At 33.9% G+C, this 27,479-nt stretch overlaps 1 protein-coding gene across 3 annotated transcripts in view; it reads right to left on the minus strand.

The window, feature by feature from the left end:
• Positions 1 to 27,479, minus strand: part of EPHA7 (EPH receptor A7) — a 165,542-nt gene that overhangs the window by 78,431 nt on the left and 59,632 nt on the right. The window contains exon 6 of one of the 3 annotated variants that reach the window (XM_073789441.1): positions 8,805 to 10,734. The exons of the other annotated variants lie outside the window; for them this stretch is intronic. Coding sequence (XP_073645542.1) covers positions 10,607 to 10,734 — 128 coding nt within the window. The 3' untranslated portion in view covers positions 8,805 to 10,606. Of the gene's footprint in view, positions 1 to 8,804; positions 10,735 to 27,479 lie in introns of those variants that run through there. 3 annotated transcript variants of the gene reach the window in all.

A 27,479-nucleotide genomic window follows, 5' to 3' on the forward strand; every position in this document is an offset into this window, starting at 1 on the left:
TAGAATTGCCAAGAGCAATCTATAAACATTGGGAAATACTTGTATAAAATACAGTTCAAAGCAGAGGACCAATGGAATTTAGAAAGAATTAGTCCTGCCTGGTTTTTATTTAATAGAAATGTCAACATTATCTTACTTCTTCGATCTCCTTTTAATCATCAAAACTCTAAGTAAAAAAACTCTTCACCGTATTCTTCTAAAAGAGATAGTATGCCCCTTCATCAAAGCAACTGCCAGGCCCATTCAGCTGCACGATAACATGGGCCAAACCAGTGATGTGTAACTGACTCACAAGATCCAAGCATCTGTTAGGATCTATTGTCTAAAATTTTCTATAATTTCAAGCTTGGGTTAAATTGGTAAAAGTGAAGATACAACATCCTACTATTTACTACTGCTTCCTACCCTTCACACCTATTCCTATCCCTGCCAAATACATGTACTAGGGCACCCAGGAGAAAAATAAAAGATAAAATAAGTAAAAGGAATTTTTAAAATATTCCAACAAAATGAACTACCACCTTTTTAAAATTTTGTTTGTTTGTTTGTTTGTTTTTTGCGGTACGCGGGCCTCTCACTGTTGTGGCCTCTCCCGCTGCGGAGCACAGGCTCCAGACGCGCAGGCTCAGTGGCCATGACTCACGGGCCCAGCCGCTCCGCGGCATGTGGGATCTTCCCGGACCGGGGCACAAACCCGTGTCCCCTGCATCGGCAGGCGGACTCTCAACCACTGCGCCCCTAGGGAAGCCCGAACTACCACCTTTTTAATATTGAAAATAGGTATACAGTGAACCAATTCTGCTTGCAGTAGAAAAATTGTTTTGAACATACTGGTGTACATTTAATATTTTATATATACTCAGATACACTTTGAAGACTCTGAATATATTTAATTGGCTGAAAAAAGGACTTTGAATCATAGAAATACCAATGAAGAAAACTTGCTTAATTCAAACATTTGCCAAGAAAAACGGTTATCATCAAACACATGAGATTAAATAATTATCTGTTTTCTTTGCTGGCTCAAGATAGATGTAATGCTGATGCCTACGCTTACTGAAAAAAATGACATAACGTCCTGTCTTTGCCATCAGTGAGCTCCATCAACTATTTAAGAACAATAATTCTAGACTTATAAACTGCCTGATGTCTTCACCAAACAGCCACACAGCAGATAATCCTATTAATAGGCTAGAGCTTATTAATGAAAATCTCATAAGAACACTCAAGAATAATGTTACGCGGAAAGTAGAAGCAAAAAGGAAAAGAGATTGATACCTATCTCCCCCAATAGTCTAGGTTCCATGGGACACTATGCCCATTTTACCACAGAATTCCCAGCCCTCAGCAAACTACCTGACATACAGTAAGCTCTCACTAAATATTTGTTTGACAAACGAGTAAAAACGCAAGCCAAATCAGAATACAACACTGACAAAACACTGAGTCATTTAAACATGTGTAAGAAGTGATTTTAAATGAATTTAATATGAGTATTAAATGTTTAATGAATAGTACAACTAGAACTTCCTTAGAAGAAAGGCTGACTAGCATGTGATCTAAATCTACCATATGTGATGATTTTCAGTAATTCACTGGAAATTATAAGCAGAAACAAGCAAAAACAAAAGCAATTTTTAAAACAGAAATAATTTGTTCCTTGAATTTTTAAGGTGAGATTATACTTTCTCTTCCCTTTTCACTTTCAGTGAGTGAGTTTCCTGCTAATGCAGAATACCCACAGAGCTGGAATCTCAACAAGGCATATCACAGTTTTGGACTAAAATTCTTCAGACAATCTACTCCACGAACATAGGGATCTTGCCTTCCTTGCACACTACTTGGTCTCCAGTGGCCAGCAGAGTGTTTGACATATCATAGGCACTTAATATTTAATGAATAAATGAATGAATGGGCTGAAACCACAAAGAGACAAATTATAACCAAATATAAGAAAAACGTTTTCTTAGATATAAAGCTTCATAGTTTTTTGAAGATTATTATGTCCTCTGTTTTCTCCAAGTGAGCCAAACCCATTCTTTTGACTGGTATTCATGTGGCAGGATTGTGAGTTGCGTCATAACTGGACACAATACTCCCAGTTGGAGGTGACAAGTGTAGAGCAGAGCTTAATGTCAGACATCCTCAGACGATAGATTAGTGCAATCAAAGGCATATGAGATGTTCCGATGGCCAGCAGACTCATGCTGAGTTGACTGCATCCAAAGTTCAGTTCTCACTGCTCACCTTGCAGGGCTTTTAACATTTGACACAGATCACTGCCTTCTCCTTGAAACACTTTCTTTGTTTTCAGAGCATTAAACTCTGAATTTTCCTCCTATCTCACTGGCCATTCATGCTCTGTCATTTTTTTCTGAATGTTCCTCATCTCCCATTGCCCTGGCACTTCGATCTGAACCTCTTTGTGATTTTAGCTATACTCACTCCATGTATGATCACATTTAGTTTCATTACTTTAAATTCCATATTTTGCTGATAATTCCAGATTTATATCACTATCACAGACCTCACACATGAATTCCAGATTTGTATATCCAACTATAGGCATCTTAAACTTAGCATATCCAAAACTGAGTTCCTAATTTTCTCCTTCATACCTTTCCCTCTCATAATCTCCTGCATCTGAGTTACTAGCAATTTCATCTTTTCAGTTGCTCAGGTTAAAATGCTCGGAATTACCCTTGATATTGCTCTTTCTCTCACAGCCCTCATTCCAACAGTCAACTCATCTTGTGGACTCCATATTCAAAATGTATCCAGATTCTGACCACCACTCCTTACCATTCCATTGCCAGTAGTCGAACACAGTCCAACTTCATCTCCCTTCTAGATTATTGCAATAACCTCCAGAACTAATTTCCCACTTCCACCCTTGAGCCCTTCTTATCCATTTTTAACACAGCAGCCAAATTATATTGTTAAAATGGAAGTAGACTGATGTCACTCCTCTGTTGGAACTTTCCATCTCCATCTAAAGCCAGTGGTTACAATGACCTACAAGGACCAACACAATATCCTCCAATCCCATTAAATCTCTGGCACCCACTCTACTCTCTTCTATCTCCCCACACCAGCTACCCCCTCCTCCCAGCCCAACACGCCCACCATGCTCCTTCCTCAGGACCTCGCACAGAGGGTTCTTTCTGACTGGAACATTCTTCCTACCCTTGGTTTTGCTTTCATATCTCACTCAGGCTTTTATTCAAATGTCATCTTCTCAAGAAACATTTTCTGACAATGTTTTAAAAACTGCAACCCCTCTGACACTCTGTTCATACCTCTCCTACACTATTTGGACAACATCATCTAGTTTTTAAATACGTCACACATTTAATCGACTTCTGTCTGTTCCACCCTGCATCTCACTCCTACTAGCAGTTTCTTAAGAGCGGATTTTTTTTTGTCTAGTTCTTTCTCCCAGCACCTAGAAATATGTATAGAATTTATGATATACTGAATAAAGATTTTTGCATAATAAAAGAATGAATAAAAGGGTTTTTTTTGGCCATGCTGCACGGCTTGTGGGATCTTAGTTCCTCGACCAGGGATTGAACCCGGGCCCTGGCAGTGAAAGCGCAGAGTCCTAAATACTGGACCGCCAGGGAATTCCATGAATGAAAGTTTTAAGGGAAAGCATGTCACCAGTGAATTATCAACAATCAGCCAGCTGAGAAGAGGTCTGGTGTGATGGAATCCTCACCTTCCTAGAAGTGCACCATACATCACACTTTATTGACTTTTTTTCCTAACTCAAGATAGAGGTAAGCTGGTCTTACCCAACTTTATTATTTTTGGATACCAAGATTTCTCCTAGGACATTGGTTCCTGAGTTATAGCAACTGAAAAGGATTATAGGGTCACTATTCACTCTGGGTAATAATACATTCTCATTAGAGAATGCCCATGAAAGCTCTATGTAATCAATGTGCCCCTCAAAGCACAAAACTTAAATAATAGGAGAAAGATTCACTGGGGGATATAGGGGGGAAAGATGGCGTGGTCTCCTTAAGCAAACTACATACACACCATGAACAAAATAATACTCTGAGTTAACAATAAAGTAAACAAAATAGGCAAAGTTCTAAGTTCTTAAAGATAACAAAATTAAGAAAGGAAAAGAAGAAAGGAAATATTTTGTAGACAAAGAACACCAAAACTGCATTATAAAATCCATGTTCGAAACCACCTTTCATGATCAAAATCAGCTTGTAATGATGACATCATAACAGTGAAAGTCTCATCATTTAAATACATGCAGATAACGAACTCCTCATGAAACTGAGATTAATGAAGTTATTTAGTTTTTTAAATTACCATTAACTTTCAACTTTTGTCTCCTTTAGAAATTTCATATTTTAGTGTCAGACTGAACAAATACCATCTTTCTCCAGATCTGTATTGTAATGATATAAGTAATATATGCCTAAGATAAACAACTACAGAGCTTGTCCCTCAAGTTCTAAAGGAGACATTGGCCACTAAACAATTACCATTTACCTTCTAAGCAGAAATAACTGAAATTTTTAATAGCCAATTATCAGCAGTTTTTATTTCAGACAAAAAGTTTGAAAGGTTTTATCAATTAACGTCCAAGCCAGACCATAAGCAATATTAACACATATATGAAATTAAATTGTCATTTTTAGACACACTAACACAGCAACAGCATTTGGTCCAAGAGCTCTTCCAAGAATTTTACTCCACACCTGATAAAGAATGTGAGTGCTGTACCATGAACTATGAATCCTGATATATTTGATTTTTCAAGTACTTTTCCAATATAGTTGTTCTCTGTAGAATTGAAAATAAGGGGACATTTCCCAAAGTATACATTCCATACCTTAGAAAGCATGACTGAGGTTAAATAAATTTAGGACTTCTTGGATTTTCTCAAATATTTTTTGTCATTTTCTCAAGAACTTTTGATAATGTCATATATAAAATAATCTTGCTTTATATATTGTTTACTTCATACAATAGTAATGTGGCAGAACTAGAAAGTAAAACCATGTCTCTCTTGCTTGAGGGCTCCATCTTTTTTCTACTATGCTCAACAGCTGAAGTGAAATCAAAAACAAAGACCTAGTCTTGGAGTAGAAGATACTGAGCAATGATCTTGTTGAATTAAATCATTAGCAATGTAAACTCTCACCCAAAGTATAACCAGATCCATCATTTTACACCGGTCAAAATAAAAACTACATTTTTGGTGGAGTGGAGAAAAATGTCACAATCAGTGGGATAAGGGGAGGAGATGGCTAAGGGAAGCTTGGAATAGTCCTTGTATACAATGGTAAACACAGTAATTAAATTTTTCCAAATAATGCATAAAGTGGTAATCATGGATAAACTGTTTATCCAAGGCAATCAACAGCATTTTCTTCAAAGCCCCCCCCCCCCCAAAATATTATTCCCTCTCTTCCTTGTTAGCTTGGGCATTAGGTGTCAAGCATTTATTGACTTACCCTGGAACTGATCTTAGGACTTTTCTTTATGGAGAACACACACACTTAACTACAATATTGAGGATTTCTTAAATGGCTTTACAGTAGAAGATTTGTCTGATCATATTCACATTTAAGAGTGATCAAACATTTCAATAAACCATGGCTATTTGAAGAGAAGTTTGCAATGTTGAAATATAAACTAGCAACATGGTAATGTGGTAAAACTATAAGATTTTAGGTATAACTTTTGGCAAAGAATATATAAATCAGAATACTATAAATAAGGAATATCACTGTACTTTAGGAGAAGCAGTAAACAGAGATGGCCTAAAAACAGAGTTTCTCCTCCAGTTTCATTTCTCATATAGTAACACCACTATAATAAAACCATGTTTTCTAAGGTTTCCATTGATATCCTTCTAGCTAAATCCAAATGTCTTTCTCAGTTTTCTCCACCCATAAACCCTTTCCAAATTCTGCAACTCTTGAATACATGCCTTCCTGAAATATGAGTTACATCTTTATCCAAAAAAATATATTTAAAGGGCATGCTCTGGAGCTCCCTCAAATCAAATACCGACATAGGTCTCTTTTTTTTCTTTTAGAACTTGCTTCAAGAAAGAGATTCCTTCTAGAATGCACACTAGATTTGTTTATGTACGCACATAAACTTTTTCAAAGAAACGATCACAAAGTTAAAGAAATAATTTATATAACTGAGGACAAATAATTTTTTCATTTGAAATATACAAACAATTGAGGCAACAGTGCTTTTTCACCTAATAAATTTCTCAATGTTATTTGTGTATATGTGACAAATATCAACAACTCTTTATACATTGTTTAGTTTATCAATTATTTCTTCAGTGGTATGTAGTTTTCACTTTTCAGCTGCTAGTGTAAACCACTATGTATTTCTGTCTGTCCCAAAGTATCCACGAGGCACTACTGAATGAAAAGGAGTCCATTATATCAACTCTGCCTTAAGGGGAACACAGACAACTCTAAGTCACATTTACTCACATAGTTCAATTCAATAGAAATAATGTATTAAAATCTAATTAATTAGCAGTATCTATTTTAATATATAAATAAAATAGAAAAATATATTTTATTAGTGAAATAGCGAGGGAAATTAAGAGGTACAAACTTCCAGTTACAAAATAAATGAGTCACAGGAATGAAATGTACAGTGTGGGGAAAACAGTTAATAATAATGTGGTATCTTTGTATGGTGATGAAGGTTGTCCAATGGTACAAACTTCTGGTTACAAGGTAAATAAGTACTAGGGAGGTAATGTACAACATGATAAATATAATTAACACAGCTGTATATTATATATGACAGTTGTAAAGAGAGGAAATCTTAAGAGCTCTTCACATGGAAAAACTGTTTTCTTTTTCTTTTGAATATATATGAGGTGATGAATGTTCACTAAACTGACTGTGGCAATCATTTCATGATGTTTATAAGTCAAATCATTAAGCTGCTGTACACCTTAAACTTATACAGTGCTGTATGTCAATCATATCTCAATAAAACTGGAAGAAAGTAAATCTACTTTCTCAAGAAGTATGTATTTTGCACTTAACTATGCACCTTACATTTTTAGGTGTGTGACCACAGAAAACATGTTGAATAAGAGCACCTGTTTAAGAATATTCTCACAGAACTGTATTCACAGAATGTTTACAGTGAAGCTCCATGGACCTGGGGGCTGAGGAGTGGAACTGAATCAAGCAAAAAATTAAAATAAACGCATAAAAAGCCTTTTTGGAAGATTAATAAATGAATAACAGTGTTCACAAAATATATACAACAACAGATATTTTAACTCTTCTTACTTTCATTGGCAAGTTTCACTTCTGCTAACTGGCTCTGACTATGAAGAGAACATACTATAAACAACGAACAGTTATTTATAGAGTGTGAGCTTTGTATATTTGTAATCTTTAATCTGATATGAACTTTTATAAACATTGCAAATTCCATTTCTTTCTTTGCTAAGTGGCTTATATTTTTATTATATGCAGTGTTTACACAGGAACTCAATTATAACTTTAATGAAGTTAAATTTCTGTGCTACATTATAATATTCTTGTTCATGGCAAAAGTAAGCAAGTTCATATAAACATTACTATTGGTTATGTGCACATCCTATTAATACACCTGAAGGCAAAAGCCACAGATGTTTTAGAAATATGTCTTAAAATTTCAATACAGTTAAGTAGAAAATATTATTCAGGATGTTTTTGAATTTCAAATTTTCAAAGAAACTGATGTGATGAACAATGTGGTCTGGTAAAGAGTTAAAGCAATCAAATTGTGTAAAGTTTTAATTTAAACATGAAAAATGCTGGTTCAAAATTATCAAAATAATAGAAACTAATTTTATATTTCTACTTACATTACTTTGGTATTTCTAGAGATAATTCTCTAACCTGCATATACAACACCTACAATTTGAAATACTTTCCATTACTAGAGAGCAAACTTAACATATAATGTTGGAAAAATGTCCAAAGAAGTATGTTAAATGTTACTATGGCTGATACACTGGGTAGAAATCTACATCCTTGTGGGTTTTCCATGCATGATAACTGAGGTATTCTGAATCAAATCCACAAATATTAAGGTTAAAAGTGTGATGCAAATCCGTTTTATCCCCTGAATTCCATGAATATAATTGCATGTTATACTTTTACACTTAATCCAAAAGTGGTATAGATTTGTGAGGTGTAGACTGTATTTAGAAATATTCCAGTTTGCGTATGCATCACATGTTTATTAGGATGGACTTTTTCTCCAGAAATAAGACAACACAACTACAAAAATCAAGAACAGGAAGAAGTAATATAACCTAGGAGATAAGCAGATGGGCCAGTCTGACCTCACTGGTCAGCTCACCCAGACACTCATCACCTGGGGCAATTTGCTTAACTTTCCCCAGCGTTCTTAATAATAACATACTCCTCACAAAACTAGGGAGTCAATAAAATGTTAGTAGGCAGGACTGAATCACTAACTACTTTTTAGTCTTACTTTTTCTGTTTCTTAAAATATAAGGGGGTACTCAAGTAATATAAAAATTCTCTCTACTTCTGTTTTTAGTATTAGAACGAAATGAGACTTTTCATCCAATGTAAAGCATAATCATCTACATGTGTGATATATTATCTGTCTAGGATTGTAATATAAGCTTTTTGGCCTGACCAAACCTGGGACATGAATTCTATTTAAAATTTTACAATTTCATTGGTATTTACATTATAATTCCAAAGGATTAGTTAAAGCTCTGGCTGTCATTAGGGACATAAGGAATTACTTAAACAAAAAGCAGTGAAATAATTGTAATTAAAAAAGCACCTGTGCTTTGTGAAGGAGACCACCAGAAAAGATACAGAGTACGAAGATAAAGAAAGGGGCAAAAGGCAAAAAACCTATTGGACCCATAAGTTAACCCATAATTTAGTGACATTATGATAATCATCCACAGTTTTTGTTTTTTAATTTTAAATCCCATGTTATCTATAAGAAGTAAAATGGAGACCTGGAACTTAGTTATAGTTTCTGAATTCTTATAACAATAATTTCTTACTGAAATACGAATCACTGTAAATTACATCATTTTCCTTTGTATTTGGTGAAAACTTAAACAGAGAGAAAGAAGTTATTTAGCTATTTAATAAAGAACTCCCTTATTCATCTCTTGATAGTCTACAGAGTTGGTAGGATAGAGATCCAAACATTTATACAGGATATGAGAGATGTATGATGCAGCTTTATCTCTAGAAAAGAGGCACAGGTATTATCCTTGTTACACAATATAAATTGGATAAGGTCTACTTGTAATTTATACATTTTTAAAAGCACACTTAAAATAGTATCATAAAAGGGAAAAAACTTAAAAAGTTTATGTAGAGTACTGAGTACCAAAACTTTCAAGCCTTTCAACTACTATAAGGCTTTTTAACACAAGAGAGAAAAATAACGTATAACCATTGTGTAACTTCATTTACAACATTGCTCTTGTCTTAAGATGGCTCAGAGGAATATTCCTTGTACTCTCTTCAATGAGTTTAGCATCAGTAAACCGTGCAAGTGCAAAACATACATAAAGTTTCAGATTCTACTCACATGCTGTTTATTACAAACTGTTTTGATATAGTGAGCCCACCACTTTGAAAGCCTAATGGGGAGTCAAATGTACAGATGTACAACGCCTTTTACACCTTCTAAGAACAGGAGAAGCAGTTTTCCCCATAACCAGCTCCAACAGCAGCTACCCCTCAAGCAGCCAAGAGTAATCTCTCTTGCTTTGTTTGCATGGCATCCTTCTTCCAATTTAACAATTTTACCGTAAATTTGGATGGTGCTTAGAGTGATATAAATTGGATCTCCTTTATTAAACACTATAGAAAAGGAAGAAAAAAACCAAAGAAGCTTATATCAGCTAACTTGTTCCTTTTGTTCGGCATCCTTAAGGATGGGGGCTAGAAGTGGTTAAGAAAAAGGCATGAGTGAAGTTTAAAGGAGTAATTAAAAGTGACTGATGGTGTGGTTTTGCTGTATTTGGCTGAAGACACATTAACTACAGTGAGAATCTTCACAGAAAAGTACCTTAAACAATAGAAGAGTGTACTTCTGCTTTGTTTTCAACTCTACAAAAACCTCACTTTTCTCCCATGGGAGACTGACCCAGAACACTAGAGAAAGATCCTCAAGGATAAGATTGCTCAATAATGTCAAAGACTACCTGTGATCAAAAGCAAGCTTCCAGTAACCACACACCATTTCTAAAAGGTCAGAATCACAAGATCTTGTAGTAAGTGAATGTATTTACACACTGGTTTGAATAAGGCTGTAATAAAAGACTCTATTTTTATTCTTTGGAATACAGATTAGAAATGAGACCTACTTTTCTGTGGGTAGTTCTCTGACCAAGTCTACCCTTAGAAAAAGCTACTTTTACAAATATAAAATCGGTCCAGACATAGTGCTGCTTTTTATTGAAGAGAATTTTGAAGCACCCAAAGGAAAGAAAATCCTGTTTTCAAAAGGTCTCAAATACCTAGTTTTAAAAACCACTCATGCAGATTTGTATAAATGCATTCAGTCAATAATTGAGAAATTTCTCTCATAGAAAGCTAGCAGGAAAAGAAAATATTCCAAAATTTTTCCATATCAAACAGGACAGTATCAGAGACAAGTCTGTTGTTATTCTCACCACTGATCTCATACCTGCGGCTCTCAGGTCAGATGTACCTAAGAAAGAGAAGTAAATATCACAGGATGGAAAAGCAGCAGCATACTGGAGGCAAAGAAATGAATTCTCAGGGAACAACCTGTTCTTTGTTTACCATTTATACGACTCTTGTGACACTGGAATAGTGGTTTCATATTGTAGCATGTTTATTTTCTGTACCTAGTTGCTGCTCACCACCAAATCAAACAGGAAGGTAGGAAAGGCAGAAAGGAGAGAGAAAAGGTGAGGGGGGGAGGAGGGAGGGAGGAAGGAAAGAAAAGAAAAGAAAAGAAAAGAAAAGAGAAAGAGATGACATGTCAAACAGTATAAAACTCCAGGACAGGAGGCCCAAGAATATTGTCATGTTGCCAAAAGTCACCATCAACAGCCCCTGGGGGTAGAAATGTAAAAGGCAGATGAGGACTTTCTGAGGTAAAGGTCAGTCTGGAACAGCTGTCATATATTATTCCATCCAAAACTAGAATGCATGTGCAAAGTCATGCTCTCCTCCCTCTTTCTTTTTTTACATCTTTTGGCTTCCTAATTCCTGCATTTTTTCCCCCAATCGTTTGAAGTAATCTAAGCAGGGTGTGTGTGCAAGAATGTGTATTCAGTGGCTCATGTTTTAGCCAACAGAAAAAAAAACCACTGGAAAAGTAGAAACCAATCAAATATACCAAACAAGAGAACAGTTTCCAGGTACTAAGTAAGCTTGTACGGAGTTATAAAATGGAATACTCTGCTTGTGATCCTATATCATATCTGAACCACTGAAATTCAACTTTCTCTCTAAACCGTTATTTCAATAAACCATATTTCTCCTACTCCCAGTTTGCCATAAATGGGCTTAACTTACAAATATAGATGTTCCCAGGTATTTAAAATTTCTTCAAAGCTTTCAGCTATATCTGGATATTAAATAATAATCAAAACAAAAATAGGTCATTTTAATTCTCTTATTATTTAATGAGATGGATACTCGGATATCTTTTAAAAGCATAACTAAAGATTATTGATCTTTAGAATACTTCCAATTGGTTTCTATAAAATCATTTTCTTCTAGATTTATATTATTGTACCCTCAAAATACAATATAGATTGAGCCTAAAAGTGGAAGATCCCTATATTCTGATGGAGTAGTAAATTGTATATAGCTATAATATCTCCATATATCTAGAAAATTAAACTTTATGTTAAATTAAATCCTAAAAAATATTAAATTTTAACATTGATACTGAGCATCATTTTCTAAAAGTAAAATAATATGAAAACTGGCAATAAAAATAGGTTTTTAATTTATTGTGGGATAGGGTCTTAAGAATTCAAAGTTCATTTTATGAAATCGATTATATCTAATACACCTGTTATTAATTCCTGGAATTCTCTGAATTATGATGGTTTTACCCAGAAATAGGTTTTTAGAAATGCCTTTACTTTCATAGGCCTGGTTATTGAGAAGACTACATATTGGGAGAATGAGGTTAATATTAATTTTTGCTATAATCAGTATTATTTTGTTAATTTTTCCAGGACAGTGCTTTTGCTACAGTCAAATTTATAGCACAGCTGTTCAAATTTCCATTCTAGTATATCAATACCACCAAATGACAACTGCAAAGTGTTTTTATTTTATAAAACTTTTTCATGTATTGCTTTATGTCATACCTACTTAACTAGTAAGATATAGAGATTGCATTAATTGCCCAAGGTCAAAAAACAACTCGTATAGCATGGATTCAAACACTGATTCCAAATCCAGCATTCTAAGTCAAACTTATCTAATGTGTCTTTTAAGTCTATCTATCTCTCCATGCACTATTATGTAGAAACTGATTTTATTTTGATATATTTATGGGCTCTGTAAACAGCCTAAGAATAAATATTTTTGGCAAGTCAATACACTGAAAAGGATCAACATCAAAGAATATATGGAAGAAAAGCAAAATAACTCTGATAGAATGTTTCTAGTTAACAAACCATTCCTAAATTCTAAATTAGATTCTACTGATTTACTATATGATGCTATATAAGCAGTCTTTCTCATTTAAGTCTCAATTCCTTTATCTGTGAACATTAATTATATTTGTTATATTCCAATTCAAAATGATGTTACAGGGAACAATAACAATTACTGAAAAATACAAACTGTCATGAATCAGAAATGTCAAAAAGAAGCTAAATGTAGGGACAGATGTTGAAAAGTCATAAGCTCCTTGTTTGGCTATTAACATTTAAGAGGAAGTATAACTAAGAGATACTATATATCTAATTATCAGGGGCATATATGTTAATAGTGTATTCATAAAGGAAATAATTCCTTTCAAAATGTCTAATATGAATTCATACATATTCATACAACATGGTATGTACATATCTGGATGTGCATGTGTGTATATATACAGATGTGTGTGTACACACACTTTACTGAGGAATTCACAATAGTGAACCATTCAGTAGCAAATATCCCTGGCCAAATTAAATTCTGAGTTAAGCTATCTTGTAGCTTGTAAGCAATAATTATGAACATATCTAGTCAAAATAGATAAAATTGAATTATTGCATCTCTATTCTAGAAATATTATGAATGGTAAAACATTTCTATATATTCTTGCAATTAAACCACTGTGAAAAAAATAGAAGACTCATTTCTAAATGACAAGGGAAACTAATACTTGGACAAAAAAATACTATGTGATTCTTACAAACTTGTGTTAAATGCTTTTGGAATCCATAATATGTATCCCATTAAAATGTGTTAAACTATTTGTCTAAAAAACAAAGGGTCAAAAATTAAAGTTACATATTAAGAGATTTTTAAAAAACTAGTTAGACTTTTTTCTGTGTAGCATTTGGTTTGATGGCGGAATACTAATAAATTCAATCATAACCTATGGCCTTGTGGAGATACACGGCATGAATTTGTGAGAGGGGTCAGAGTAAGCGGCGGAGATGTACACGATTAACCATGCAAGGGTGATAGTAGAAGGTGGAGAAGTACTCATCCTTTTTTTTCAGTATCACCAGTCCATATTTTCCAAAATATCTTATTATGTAAACATTATAGCCTATTTAGTCTACAAAAGATTGGACAGCCTTCTCTTCTACTAATCAGGCAATCTAAGGCTTAAAAAATTGACAGATATTAAGAGCACTTTCACAGGCAACTGATCTATTTACACTATATTTTAATTTGATTTTCAAGAAGATCCCGGTGTTTTTTGAAATGTCTTCAGAGTAGAGAAGTAAAAACTATATTCCTTATAAGCATAATTTCCAAATTAGAAAATCACAAAGTACACTGAAATTTTTCCACTAGATTTGAAACAACACTATAACAGAAAGGCAAGTTATATATTTCAGAATTATGGTACGTATGGGTGTAAGCTAACTTGGTAAGATCATTGAACTTTGGCATTAATTGGTATCAGTAATTCCTTAATGAAAAGCATCAAAAGATAGGGAAAACATAAAAGGTAAGTTATTTGTTAATTCAGAACAAAGAAAACTTTTGAAAAGTATATGACTAGATATAAAGCAGGATAATTGTGATTCTAATTTTGATCTAACCGTCTTTTAACTCTCAAATATTCACCTAAATTCATATAAATCTTAAATCCTGAACTAAAGGAACACGCTTAAGTGTAGGTGGTGAACTGTGGCAAATTTATATCAGCAGGTTGATACAGATGTTAGCTACAGTTAACAACTGAGCACAGCTCCCCACATACAAAATTACGTACAGATTGGCTGTACCTAAAAGTGAAGGCTTTCATGATTACAGTAATCTATAGGCCTCATTAAAGATGGAAGTGTACTTTTGATGTCAAATATAATTTAATCACAATATCTAAGAAAAAAACCCAAAAACTTTCTGAGTCACGGTTCCAGGATTTGGAAGGCCCCAGATTTCTTTCAGGGTCTGCCTGGTTAAAATGACCCAAGACCCATTCAAGCACACATAATTCAAGAGGCCTGCCTGCCAGCAATAAAGGCCGAAATTGGATACTTGGTGAGATTAATTACCTAGATAGGGCTTGATAATGCAAGTCAAATGGGAATGTAATTAAAGTGCACCTTCCATGAAAATTATTCATTGCTGATGGATCAGGTGACAGATAAATCAAAAGGCATTTTAAAAAAGACTACAGGTTAACTTGAAGCAGGTCTTTCCTCTTTATAAAACTCTGTAATTGCAGGTGTGGAATTCACTCTTGCTGGCCTATCCTCATCATGATACCATAAGACAAAAAGGTAGATTGTAATGCAACCTATTAGAAACAGAAGCCAACAGAAAAACTATTAGGATCATAGTTACAAACAAAAGGTCAGCTAGACTGGAACCAGTTGGCTGGCAGCTTTCAGAAGAGAATATCATCCTATGTTCATACTGTAATAGGGATGCAACCATAAAAGAACAAGTGATGAATTAATAAACTGACTAGCCCTCAGGGTGCAATTCTATAGATGAAAGGCTTGCTGGGGTAATCAAACAGAGTTATAAATTAGATAAACTGAATGGCATAAGACGTATTTTACATCATCATTATATAAAGTCTTCCTGGATGTGTTGTTAATTCTTTACTGTCAATACATTTATTTACAATCTAAGAACAATTTAAAAACTGTTTTATAACAACATCAGGGTAATTTCAGTTACCTAGAGGGATATTACATCTAATTTCTATGTTGAGTTCTTTCAGGTATGTTTATTACACACCTAACAGAAGACAGATGAAGCAAAATGTCCAGTTAAATGATAGTTATTGGAAAATACGGTTTTACATGTTACTCATTTGTTTAACTAATGAACACATCTTGCTTTTACTGACCTGTATAAAGAAAACGCATAATAGTTTTCTTGTCTACAAAAACAAACTTAATGCTGAACAAGAAAACCATGTCATCTAGTAGACTGCATACGAAATTCACAAAAACAACCAATCACTGTCTCAGAAAAAATAAAAAACAGCATAAAAGTTGAAAGATTTTTGGTGTATGAAAATCTTTAAATAATAATGTAAATATTGATTTACTATTAAAACCCCGCAAATAATTATGTCGCTTTCATAGGCAAAGACACAATAAGATTTTAGATATGTAAATTTGATACACAGGGCCTGTTTTTGTTTGAAGTGCTATAGATGAACATATAAAAACACATCTGTCAGAGAATTATCTGTTTATAGCTCTCCATTCCTAAAGGTTACTGATTAAAATTGAAGACAGGCATGGTAAACATCCAATGCATTTTATCAGGAGACACTGTTCTTTATGTTCCCTGCAGGTTCCAGTTAGTAACTTAATCCCAGCCAAACTATAAAGTAAACTGTTCATGATTTGTCAGATTAGCTGATGCTTGTCCAGAAAAATTGTCTGAAAAAAGAGTCACCAGGACACTATAATTAAGATCCATTCATCCATTTCATCCCTGGATTGAAGAAAATAATGAAACATCAAAGTAGTCAGACAGCAGTCTAAAGGAGGTCAGTTAGTATCTTTTCAAACATAACACCAGTATTTAATGCAGACTTGCAAATCATAATAATTCCCAAGGTTTGGTGAAATAGCATCATGGCTTTCTGTTTGTTGTTTATGCAATTTTTAAAGATAAAGGAAATGTGACTCAAAATAAAAGGTGAAGGCTTAGTATTATCATACAGAAAAATAGCAAGAATAAAGCTTCCAAACTTTTAGGTAGTTCTACATTTTTATAGATGAACACGTGATATGGAGCATAATTTAAAATGTCTGAGGAAAGCAAAGAAACTACGGAGAAAAAGAACTAAGAAAACAAAAAGCATAACATAAAATGTAACTATATCTATACCTATATATACTTTATTTTATATGAAGAAAATATATATTAGTATAATAATTAAGCAACATTTTATATTAAGAATGATAAATGCATAGTTTATCTTAACAGAATTAACATCTTTTCTCTTATGACCTCTATTTCTGAGATTATCGAGTTCTTAACAATGAAATTTATGTGAGGCCAAATCTGGGTTCTTAGTGATGTCAGGGATGTGTGAAAACAGGATGAGATGTCAAAACAAGGAGAAAACAAGGTTACAATAATGTATTAGAAAAGAACAAAGGCAGTCTTTTTTTCAAACAAAATTCAGACTCATCATCTATCTTAGAGTCTTTTTTTTTTTTTTTTGCGGTACGTGAGCCTCTCACTGCTGTGGCCTCTCCCGTTGCGGAGCACAGGCTCCGCGGCATGTGGGATCTTCCCGAACCAGGGCACGAACCCGTGTCCCCTGCATCGGCAGGCGGACTCTCAACCACTGCGCCACTAGGGAAACCCCTATCTTAGAGTCTTTACCAGTCTGATAAATGTTGTATGAAATCAGCATAAAAAGTAATTACATTTCAATTCAGCCAACACCGAGCACTTACGCCCCATATGTCATATTGTGAGGCTTTGTTTTGAACCATGACAAATATGATCATGACATTCTCTACCCCAAGTTGTCTATCAAAATTGTCTCATGGCTTGAAACTGTTAAATCCAATGGACTTTCTTCTGTCTCCATTCTATTGACCTCCTGTGACATTTGATTCTATGTTCAACTGACTCAGGAAATTTTCCTTCTTTGGTTACTGTGACAGCCCTCCCATCCAAATGGTCCGGGTACTCCTTTTTGATTTTTGTCATGTGCTTTGGATATTCTGCCAGTTCTCTCTCAAACTTTTAAATTCTAGCTCCACCTCCTCTTTCCCCCAAAAGGCTATTCATTAACTCGCCATCTATGGTTATGATTCCCAAACCTATAACTTTTAAGTCTCACCAACATCCTAAAATCCATTCATTTAGGAATGTATATATGCTCATAAAATGTATGAAGTTAAAACATACATATAGTTATAATTGTCCATATACATGTCTGTAGATACATCAGATCACATGTAACAGCCTAATGTAACCGGAGCTAAGGGTGTTGTGTTTAAGAGTATTAGCAACATTTGAATAAACTATACAATAGGGATATGGCTTAACCAGTATCCTCGCATTTGTTATCCTATAATACACGACTGCCATTATGAATGCTATGCTCAGTGTTCTTCATTTTTCTATATGCTGAGGTTATGATCAAATATTATTAAAATTTGGGACAATAATTATCTGATGTCAGCATGCTGTGGATAATTAAGAACTGTGTGCGTTAAAGTTACGCTAATTGTTTTTCACGGATCTTCTCTAGTCCTTGTGTCTTAAAATAAGGCAAGCAACCACAGGACTGCATGCACATCTCTGCCCCGTGCTTTGTCACAGAACATATATCATCCATTCTGCCTTCTCCCTGATTATTTTGTTAAGTTGCAGCAATTATCTCTCCCTTTGTGACTGACTCCTTTGTAAATGGAGTGCAGGAAATTTGGATAATTTTTCCGGGGTTTTTACTTCTTAATCCTTGTTTCTTGCTTACAATAGCATAAAGGGAACCAGAGTCATAAAACAGTTTGAACTGAAACAAGTAGCAATCAGGTTTTTGCAGTAGTAATTGACAGAGGTGAAAAGCAAGATCTTGATAGTGTTCTCTCCTTTACCCTATAACTTAGACCGGTTGGTTAAAACTGTTAATGATTCTCTTGGATCAATGTCTTTTCCTTGTAGCTCTAATTTACTGCATTGGTTGATTAGTACAGATGTTTTCGTGGATGGTTCTGCATCATTCCACCAGGTTGCTTGTCTGAATCAAATTTGCTTCAATTCATCACCAGCGAAGCAAGGAATAAAATAATCAACATTTACTCTCTCGTAACACTGGCACTGAAAACAGAGCTAAATGCTTGTCAATTTAAAAACTATCTCCTACCTGTCTCAAAGCTATGCCCCTCAGCTCATCCATGGCTTAAAATGATGTGTATAGTTGGGTGTAGCACAGTGTAGGAGATGGGACTGGGTGGGACCTATTTATGTAATTCAAATCCGTTTTTTTTTTTAATTGAGGTATAATTGACATACAACATTATATTAGTTTCACTGAATGTTTATCATCAATATCATCATCATCATCACCACTACCAATTCACATTATATATACTCGTCTATACATGAATAATGTGTGAAATTACCATCCATTGACTTTTCATTCTCCGAAATGCAGCTTATTGATTTCTTGCGCTTAAATGAAGTTTTTCTGAAACTGTGCCTGTCTTCATAATGCTATTCCTTTGGGACAATGGTTATGACAGTTTTCTCTATAAGAACTAAGCAAACAACTCACAGATCAAAACCTTTTTGTATTGTGGAACACCACCAAGTAAATCAGGTAACCAGTTTTGGTCAACTAAGGATCAACCAAAAATCACTTCTTGATTCAATTCATATTGAAAATCTTTCACAAACGTGTTAGTTTGTATTCTTAGCAGAGTAATCTTACTATACTACATATATTTTGCTGTTTTATTATTTATGATTATGTAATACCTCCAGAAAAAGAGAATGGATTCAATATATATTGACCCAGGACTGTAACCTGAAAAAATTTTGCATATTTTACATCAGTCCATACTGTTAACTTGTTTTTTGTATCTTTTGCTCCCTAAAAGTAAAGAGCAGGTGGTCTGGTTAGTCACATTTCAGTTAAAACAGATTTTCTATATCTCACTTGAACAAACTTCTTGACTTTAAAAGTAAAGTAGCTATTTCTTTATAAATAATATTCTAGTGGCTATATTTTCAATTATCTATAATCTCTACAAACTGACAGTAGCAAAATGAAGGATCTCCTATTAAGGACAATGCATATATAATAAGAATTACTTTACATAATTCCATCACTATGGACTATTCCAGGATAATGATCCTAATGGGTAGTCATATTTTTTGAAGAGTCTCTTTAGAGGAAGCTTAAATTTAACAAGTTACAAATTTAAATATCCAAAACATAGAGTTATAAAATTTTTTTCACTAGAAAATCCTGAAACTGCAGTCACTTCTTAATCATGTAGAAATTGCTAGTTTAAAATTGCCAAGAATACGACAAACTTGCTCAAGCTTGAATATTCAGGGACAAAACTCATAACTTATTTTGTATTGAATGTTCTGCTACCATCAGTGTAGCATCTTCTACAATTTATGAGATAATGAATTGGCTCTGGTTTAAAAAACAGAATTTTTTAATGTCAAAAGCAAAATATTACTATTGGTCTTTCTGGCACTTACTAATGCATTGCACTAAATAAATTTAGTACTTTTTGATGGAGCAAAATCACAGAAATGCATAAAATGCCTACAACTCCCACTCCTTGACCTATTCACAAAAACGTGTTCATGCCTTAGCTGTCTTCATGCATATGGAAAATAAATACTTTCCTTCAAAATAATAGGATGGAACTAAACTATCTCAGGGATGAGTATTTGTATTATTCTACTCAGGCTTCTATAAGAAGATACCATAGGTTTGGTATTTAAAAAAAAACAAATTAGTTTTCTCACAGTTCTGGAAGCTGAAAGTCCCAGATCAAGGTCCAGTAGGGTTCAGGTTCTAATGAGGCCTCTCTTTGTGGCTTGTAGATAGCCACCTTCTGGCTATGTACTCACTGACCTCTCCTCACTGCATGTGCATGGAGAGAGAGCCAGTTCTCTGGTGTCTTTTACTGTAAGGACACTAATCCTGTAGGATCAGGGCCCCAAACTTATGACCTCATTTAACCTTAACTACCTCATTTTAGTCCCTATCTTCAAATATAGTCACACTGAGGTTAAAGCTTCAACATAAAAATTTGGGGAAAGACACAGTTCAGTCCACAGCAGTATTATAACTGAGTTATTGCACAAATCAACTCTTTCTTCCCACTTAAATATCATTACCCACAAAACAGCAATTTTGAGATCAAAGAGTTTGAGAAAAGATTAAGATATATTGAAATGAAAACACAAGAGACTCTTAAAACATACTAGATTTCTTTCAAACGTTAACAGAGTCTTTCCATTCAATAGTATGCAGATCAACTTGTCACCCTGACAACATAAGCATAGATAGTTCACTACAAATATTTATAAAATCAGAAGAGGGTGGATATGACAACTTACAAAGATACTGAGACTGGAGAACAAGAAGGAGGGATGAAGATGAAGGTGTGGGGTGAGAACACGGGTGCTTACAGGCATTTCCTTACATATATTTTAATCAAGAAAAATCATAGAAGAGCGATGTGCTATAGTCTTAAGCAGTTACAAAACTACACAAAGGAAAAAACTATTAAAATAAGCTATAAAAAGCTGGTGTCATGTGCTTAAAATAGTAGTCCAAAAAGAAAAAAATTAATTTGACCTTCTGCAGGTTTTCAAAATATGAAGAATTATAAAAGTTTTCAAAATTAAATGTGACTTGTATCTTAATATTTCATAATAAGATTATTTTAAGCTTTTTTTCTAAATCTCTACTTAAATACCAAGTTATGGACAAAAACTCAGTTTAAGATTTTAAGTATATCTATAGCTTTAAGAACAAATCACAAAATTTTTATACTTCAAATCATTATCTTATATATTCATTGCATAATTTAAATAAAATTATAATGCATTTGAATTTAACTAATCCTTTATGTATTAATCTTGATAATCTTAGAAAGTCTCTTTACATGACAATAAGCAATGAATTTATGAATTTAATTCAACAAGTTTACTAAGCGTGTACCCTGGGCCCAATATGTTACAGAGGCTAGAGAATAAGACCAAAGATGCCACTGTTTCTTTACACTGTGAATTCTAACAGGGAAGACAAACATTTCACACATAATATGTGAAAAATATTATAAGGAAATGCATGAGTTACTTACTGTAAGATCAGATCACAAAAAGACATAATTTTCTCCCAAATTTTCATTTTGAATTTGGGATGTGAAGATACTGTGTAGGCATATGGGTCTTTACACGTAAAGTGATCAGCACATACTAAATAGTCAACAAATAGTCACTAATACTTGTTATCAGTACTTATATCACATGGTTGCATTTCCTATAATGAAAATTTTATTAAAATAGTATCCAAAAAAATCTTTTATATATATATTTTAATTACTGATCACTGAAGAAAACCTGTAAATGGATCTACATGTATATTTTTAAATTAGTGGTGTCACAAAAATATTTTATAAAGAATTAAATTTCAGTAACATAGTCTAAAGCTCCTACTTGCAAAGCAAAGCATAAAATTCTAAAATGTCATGCCCTCTGGTATAAATTAGCATGACTGAATTCTGCTATGCCATTCAGATACATCAGATTTATAAAATAACTAGAAACAGAAATGCATTTTTGAATGGTTTACTGTTAAAGGAATCACATTCAGTTGATTTTTCTGCTGCAGACTGCGTAAGTGTGTGTATGTATGTATGCATGTTTTAATAACATTGACACTATTTCCACACATTTTTTGTCATTGTTGGTTTTTTTTTTGCATTTATATCTTGTTTCACCTTATGGCAATAGCTGCTTTTAATATTACTCAGTAAATGCTCTCAAACAAGAAAATATTATTTTCTTAACATTATGTTCCCTTAAAACATTAAGAAATCTCAAAATATATAAACTTAAATGGAATTAATTGGTTTTTCTTAAAGGTCACATAATTTGATGCCTACTATTTAAAATCATTGAAAAGAGATGATCTGAGTTAACTTATGAGAAAAATCATCACAGTTGAGTCACATTAATAAATGTGGGTGAAGATATTTCAGACAAATACAGGAAATGACTTTTGGTATTGTCTCTTTTTTTGTAGAATTTTGCTTATGTATAATGTTATATCATATAACTCTATGATTATATTTCATTTGGAACATTATGTAAACATCATAAATCTAAGTAAAGGGAATACTGAAAGCCAATCTTAATTTTGACAGAGAAATAAGATTTGAAATATGATTTCAAATATGATTTGAAAACATAAGGGAAATTAGTCCATTAAGATATGAAGGGATGTTTCTGAAGTTTCTTAAAGAAGGGTAATAAAATCATAGCCAGGAGGCAAATACTATAGTTACCAATGCTCCCTCTCAGAGATTATATGTGTTATTAATATCCTCAGGAAACAAAACTTCTTAGGAGGTCCCCTTTTCATTGAAGAGTAATTTATGACCAGACCATTAAATCAATCTGCAAATTCCCATGTAAAGGACTGTAGAGCTAAATTCTTTAAGATAGCAGTCCATGAGAAGATTACAGAGCATAATAATTCTGAGGTAAGGGGTATACTTGATTACAATAATTTGGGTCGCCACTTTATAACTTACCATGTGACACTGGTAAGTTTAAGCTTCAACTTTTTACCTGTAAATGGTATTAATACTTGTTTTACCAACTTTATAAATTTACTTCAAATTTTAATGATATAATATGTATATAAGTGCTGTATAAACCATTCATCCAAATACGACAAAATTGATGATGAGAAAAAGAAAATAGTTCTTTTTGAGAGAGATTCTATATGATATCTTTGTAGAGACATTAAGAAATTTTGCCTCAAAATGGCAACTTTGCTGATACTTTCTCATATTTTCAGAAAATGTTTTCTATATATCTGTTTTCCAGAGGAATCAAGGCTAAGCAGGAGAATTTTTTTTTTAAAACAAACTGCTATATGGAATACATCAAATGTTCTGTGGAAGATACACAAAAGTTTAAGATGTAAACCAGGGTCAGTTACGTAACTTTTCTGTTCAAAAACATCCAGTTCCCACTATCTCCTCCCTCCATTAGAAAGTTCTTCTTTCCTAAAAGTAAACTTTCCCATTAGTTCTTCCCACAAATCTTTATTTATCCAGTTGCTACCACTTATTCTTTAAACACACTCTGAACTTTGCCCCTTGTATCCTTTGGCATGATTTAACTCTATGTAATGGATGTTATGATGGACGGTCCCCATTACCCTTGGTGAAGGAATGAAGAACATATTTGCTAGCCGCTGAGATAGCTGCGCAAAAGCAAACCTCAGTTCCCCGCTGCCCTTTAGAATTTCCTTGTCTGAAAAATGACACCTTCCTAGAGGAGCCTGCTAGAGGAGTCTGCAGCCAGTGTCTGTACGACAAAGAGGTAAAAAAGCCTGCCACTATCTCTTCAACTTGGGACAATCTGAAGGTCCCTTATGGGTGGAGAGCTTGTCATGGAGCTGGCCGAGAATCCCAATGAGACTGCATTATGGCTCAATTTCCCTTCTGCTCAGTCCTGCTCCTTTCCTTTCTCTTCAGATGGTGCTGATGCCAAGTACATGCCCTAACACAACTCCTGCAAGGAATCTGCATCAGTGTCTGCTTTCTAGGGAGCCCAATTTGGAAAATCATATCCTCTTTCAAGAGGTTCCAGTTTTCATCCTTAATTCCTTCCCAGTGCTTTCTACAGCATTGTAAGTCATGGATCCCATCAAAAATGATAGTATCTGTACACATATTACTCAGCTATCAATAATTTGCAGTCAACCCTGCACTGTGCAATGTATAGTTTGTACTGTATTATGATTGTCCATTTAATTATGGACATAAGATGGGCTCTTAGAGGTCTTCTGTCCCAGACCTCTCCGTTATTTAGGAGGACTACATGAGTCCACAGACATTAAGTGACTCAACTTGACACACTTTCCGTGTACCTGGTACATTTAAAAAGTACCAAAACTGTATTGTGTTCAATCACTTGTAACCCTTATCATTACTTCTATTATTATCATTGTTGTAGTACAATAACACACTTACAAAAACACTTTGTTTTTATTCTAACAAGTATAACAGGTATTAAGCTAAAAGCTCAGTTTTTTTTTTTTTCCACAATATGAGGAGTCAAGTAACATGATCCTATTTCAGGAGAAAATTCAAGTTAAAGAGGTGAAATAATTTGTCTAACACGAAGCTATCATGTCATCAAATAACAAATCCTATGCCTTTTCCATTCACGTCTGAGTGTTTTCACTCCCGTAAAATCATTTAACTTTTCTTGTATGTGACTAGTTTCCTTACTGGAATTAATTACACGACATTAGGAACAGAGAAAGAACTGTGTTAGATGGTAAAGACAAAAACATAACATGATTACTGACCTGAAGAATAATGACTAAGTCTTTTAAGTCTGTTTGTTGGAAAGATCACATATTATAATTTTATATTATGTTTTCTAAAAAAGTTAAAAATTATCTAGTTGTCTAAATGATCCCACAGTGAATGAAGGTATTACAGACAGAGACAGTAATTTTAGGATGACTCGTTTTTACTAACTTTTCTGCCGCCCATTTTGGTGTGTTAATGCACTTGATCTGTGGAAGGAATGCAGTGGCAATGATTATGTTTTCATGGGACAGGTCCGCCTGAGGGCCTAGAATATGACTTACTTGTCCTCCTTCTGGCAAAATCATATCCATTCTAAAGTTCTAGATTGATTGGCATCTTTTCTGTGAGGACTCCCCTTTTTTCCACAGATGGATGAATCATTCCTTCTTTGGGGTTCTGTATTTTGTTCCTAATTTTGTTCTATAGCATGCATCACATTATAGTCAAGTGTCCTATCATTAGTTGTATAAATTAATATATATCTGCTATAGTAACAGCTCCTCATAAGGATAGGACCATTCTTTGCCTTCCTATCTTCAGCATCCTGCACAGTGCTTAACATATACTACTCAGTACAGTTGGCTGGGTTAATGTTTTGAAAAGTAGAATTTAGTTACCTCTTCAGAACACTTGTGTAATTACCCGGAGCCTTCCACTGTAAGGAAGAATGAGGATCATAATGCCATAAATCAAATGCATGTGCTTTCCATCTTATATATATATATATATATATATATATATATATATATATTTAATATCTCCAATGTACCTAAGTTTGATCTGTGTGACTTCACCTTTAATAGGTCAATATCATTCCTAACAAAACAAAAACAAAAAGAATACATTCCAGCCAGCTTGTGTAGGTAATATGTTCCCGATAAGTAAATACGAAAACTATATAAATATGAATATCACGTATTAGGCTTCTCTATAAACATCTCATCTTAAAGCTAATTATTGGTTTAAATAAGGACCTCAGTCTTAAGATAACTTGTGATTAGATTAAAAAAATGAATTTCTCCCTCCTGCAATGTTATAACACATAATTGCCTCGATTATACACCCCACCCTGGACACATGGCAATAGGTAAAGATTTTAGTGTGTTTTGCCTTGACAGGTTCATAGTTACATAAAAAGAGGATTAACCAGCATTCATTACGCTACTCACTGCAATAACATTTTTATGACAATAAAAAGTTTTTAAGTTTTCTCCAATATCTCATTTAACAGGATAATGCAGGAAGATAGATACCATCTTATTTCCATCTTACTCATGTAGAACTTTTGCGGTCCACCCAACAGCACATACCTCATAAGTGGCAACAGGGGTTGGGGTACAGGTCCTTAAACACCAATAACCCTACTGCTACCCTGAGGAAAGGACAAGGGGGTCTTCAATGTACTTCCATTTCCACAAACACTGGTACGGGGGGGGGGGGGGTCCTGAGCTCCAGACTCCAAACTTAATAGAAAAGGAACTACAAAGTACACACTACCTTTCAAACACTGCCTGATGATTTTCCATCCTTACTCTCTCTTCTTGCCCAGACACCTGCAGATTCTTTTTGTACTAGGCATCAGTGGATTGCTGATGAGCGATAACTGATAACTGACCAGAGATCCTTAAATTCATTATTGAAGTGACTGCAGCATAAACTAGGTGGGAGGTGATGCTGTTTGATTAACACAGAATGAGAATTTTAAGGATCATGGCAGGTTTCCACGGATAGTCATAAACATGGACAAAGTTTCAAATCATTCCCCCCTTAGAAAAAGCAAAAATATTGACGATGGGGTGGGGGGAATGGGTACAAATTTAACTGAACAATAGTCACTAACATATCCTAAATTTCCTCTGTTAAAAAATAAATTAAAACTTTAAAAATTACCACAGTTTGCTGCCTTATTAATGCTTTTCTTTTTGAAAGCAGAAAAAGCTGAGTGTAAATTCATGGGTTTTTAGTATTTGAGATGTAGTTGGGACCAGGCAATTGTGAATTAATATTTTAATATAAAAGTACAAACCTAGTTTGCTTTTTAACTTTATTATATTTATTCTTTTAAAAATGTTAATAGCTTTACTGAGGTATCATTTTCATACCATAAAATTTACTCATTTTAAGCACACAATTCAATAATTTTTGGTATATTTACATAGTTGTGTAATCATAGCAATCTAATTTTTGTACATTTAAATTACCTCCCCCCCCAAAACCAAACAAACCTGGTTTGCTCTTAACCGGAAGAGAATCAAGGGGACAAAGCCATTTTACGCAACTACTATAAGATAGTTGATTCAGGAACTTATGGAATATCTATGACCTATTTAGGCTGTGTAGTATTAACCTGAACAATTAAACAATGGACATTTAAAGATGATGGAAACAGATCCCCAAAGTGGCCTACCTGGCAAACTCTATTTGTGGTATCAGTTCAGTATCTTTAGGTTGTATTAAAAAATAAATAAAAATATCCCTTCTTTTACTTCTTATCAGCAAGAATAAAGCAGTTATTCTAGCTCAGCAGACCTAAGAGTTTTTATTAATGCCTCCAAAGATAGCTCTAGTGTCATAATCATGAACCTAAAATGTTTCAAACCCACTCACTGTAACGTTACGATGACAAATTTCAATATAAAGCAAAACAAGTAAAAACATCTACTAACACCAGCATTATAAAAGAATGGCAAATGGTGTAAGGCTAAATAAAATG

Source organism: Tursiops truncatus, chromosome 12 (genome assembly GCF_011762595.2).
Source record: "Tursiops truncatus isolate mTurTru1 chromosome 12, mTurTru1.mat.Y, whole genome shotgun sequence".
Classification (NCBI taxonomy): Eukaryota; Metazoa; Chordata; class Mammalia; order Artiodactyla; family Delphinidae; genus Tursiops; species Tursiops truncatus.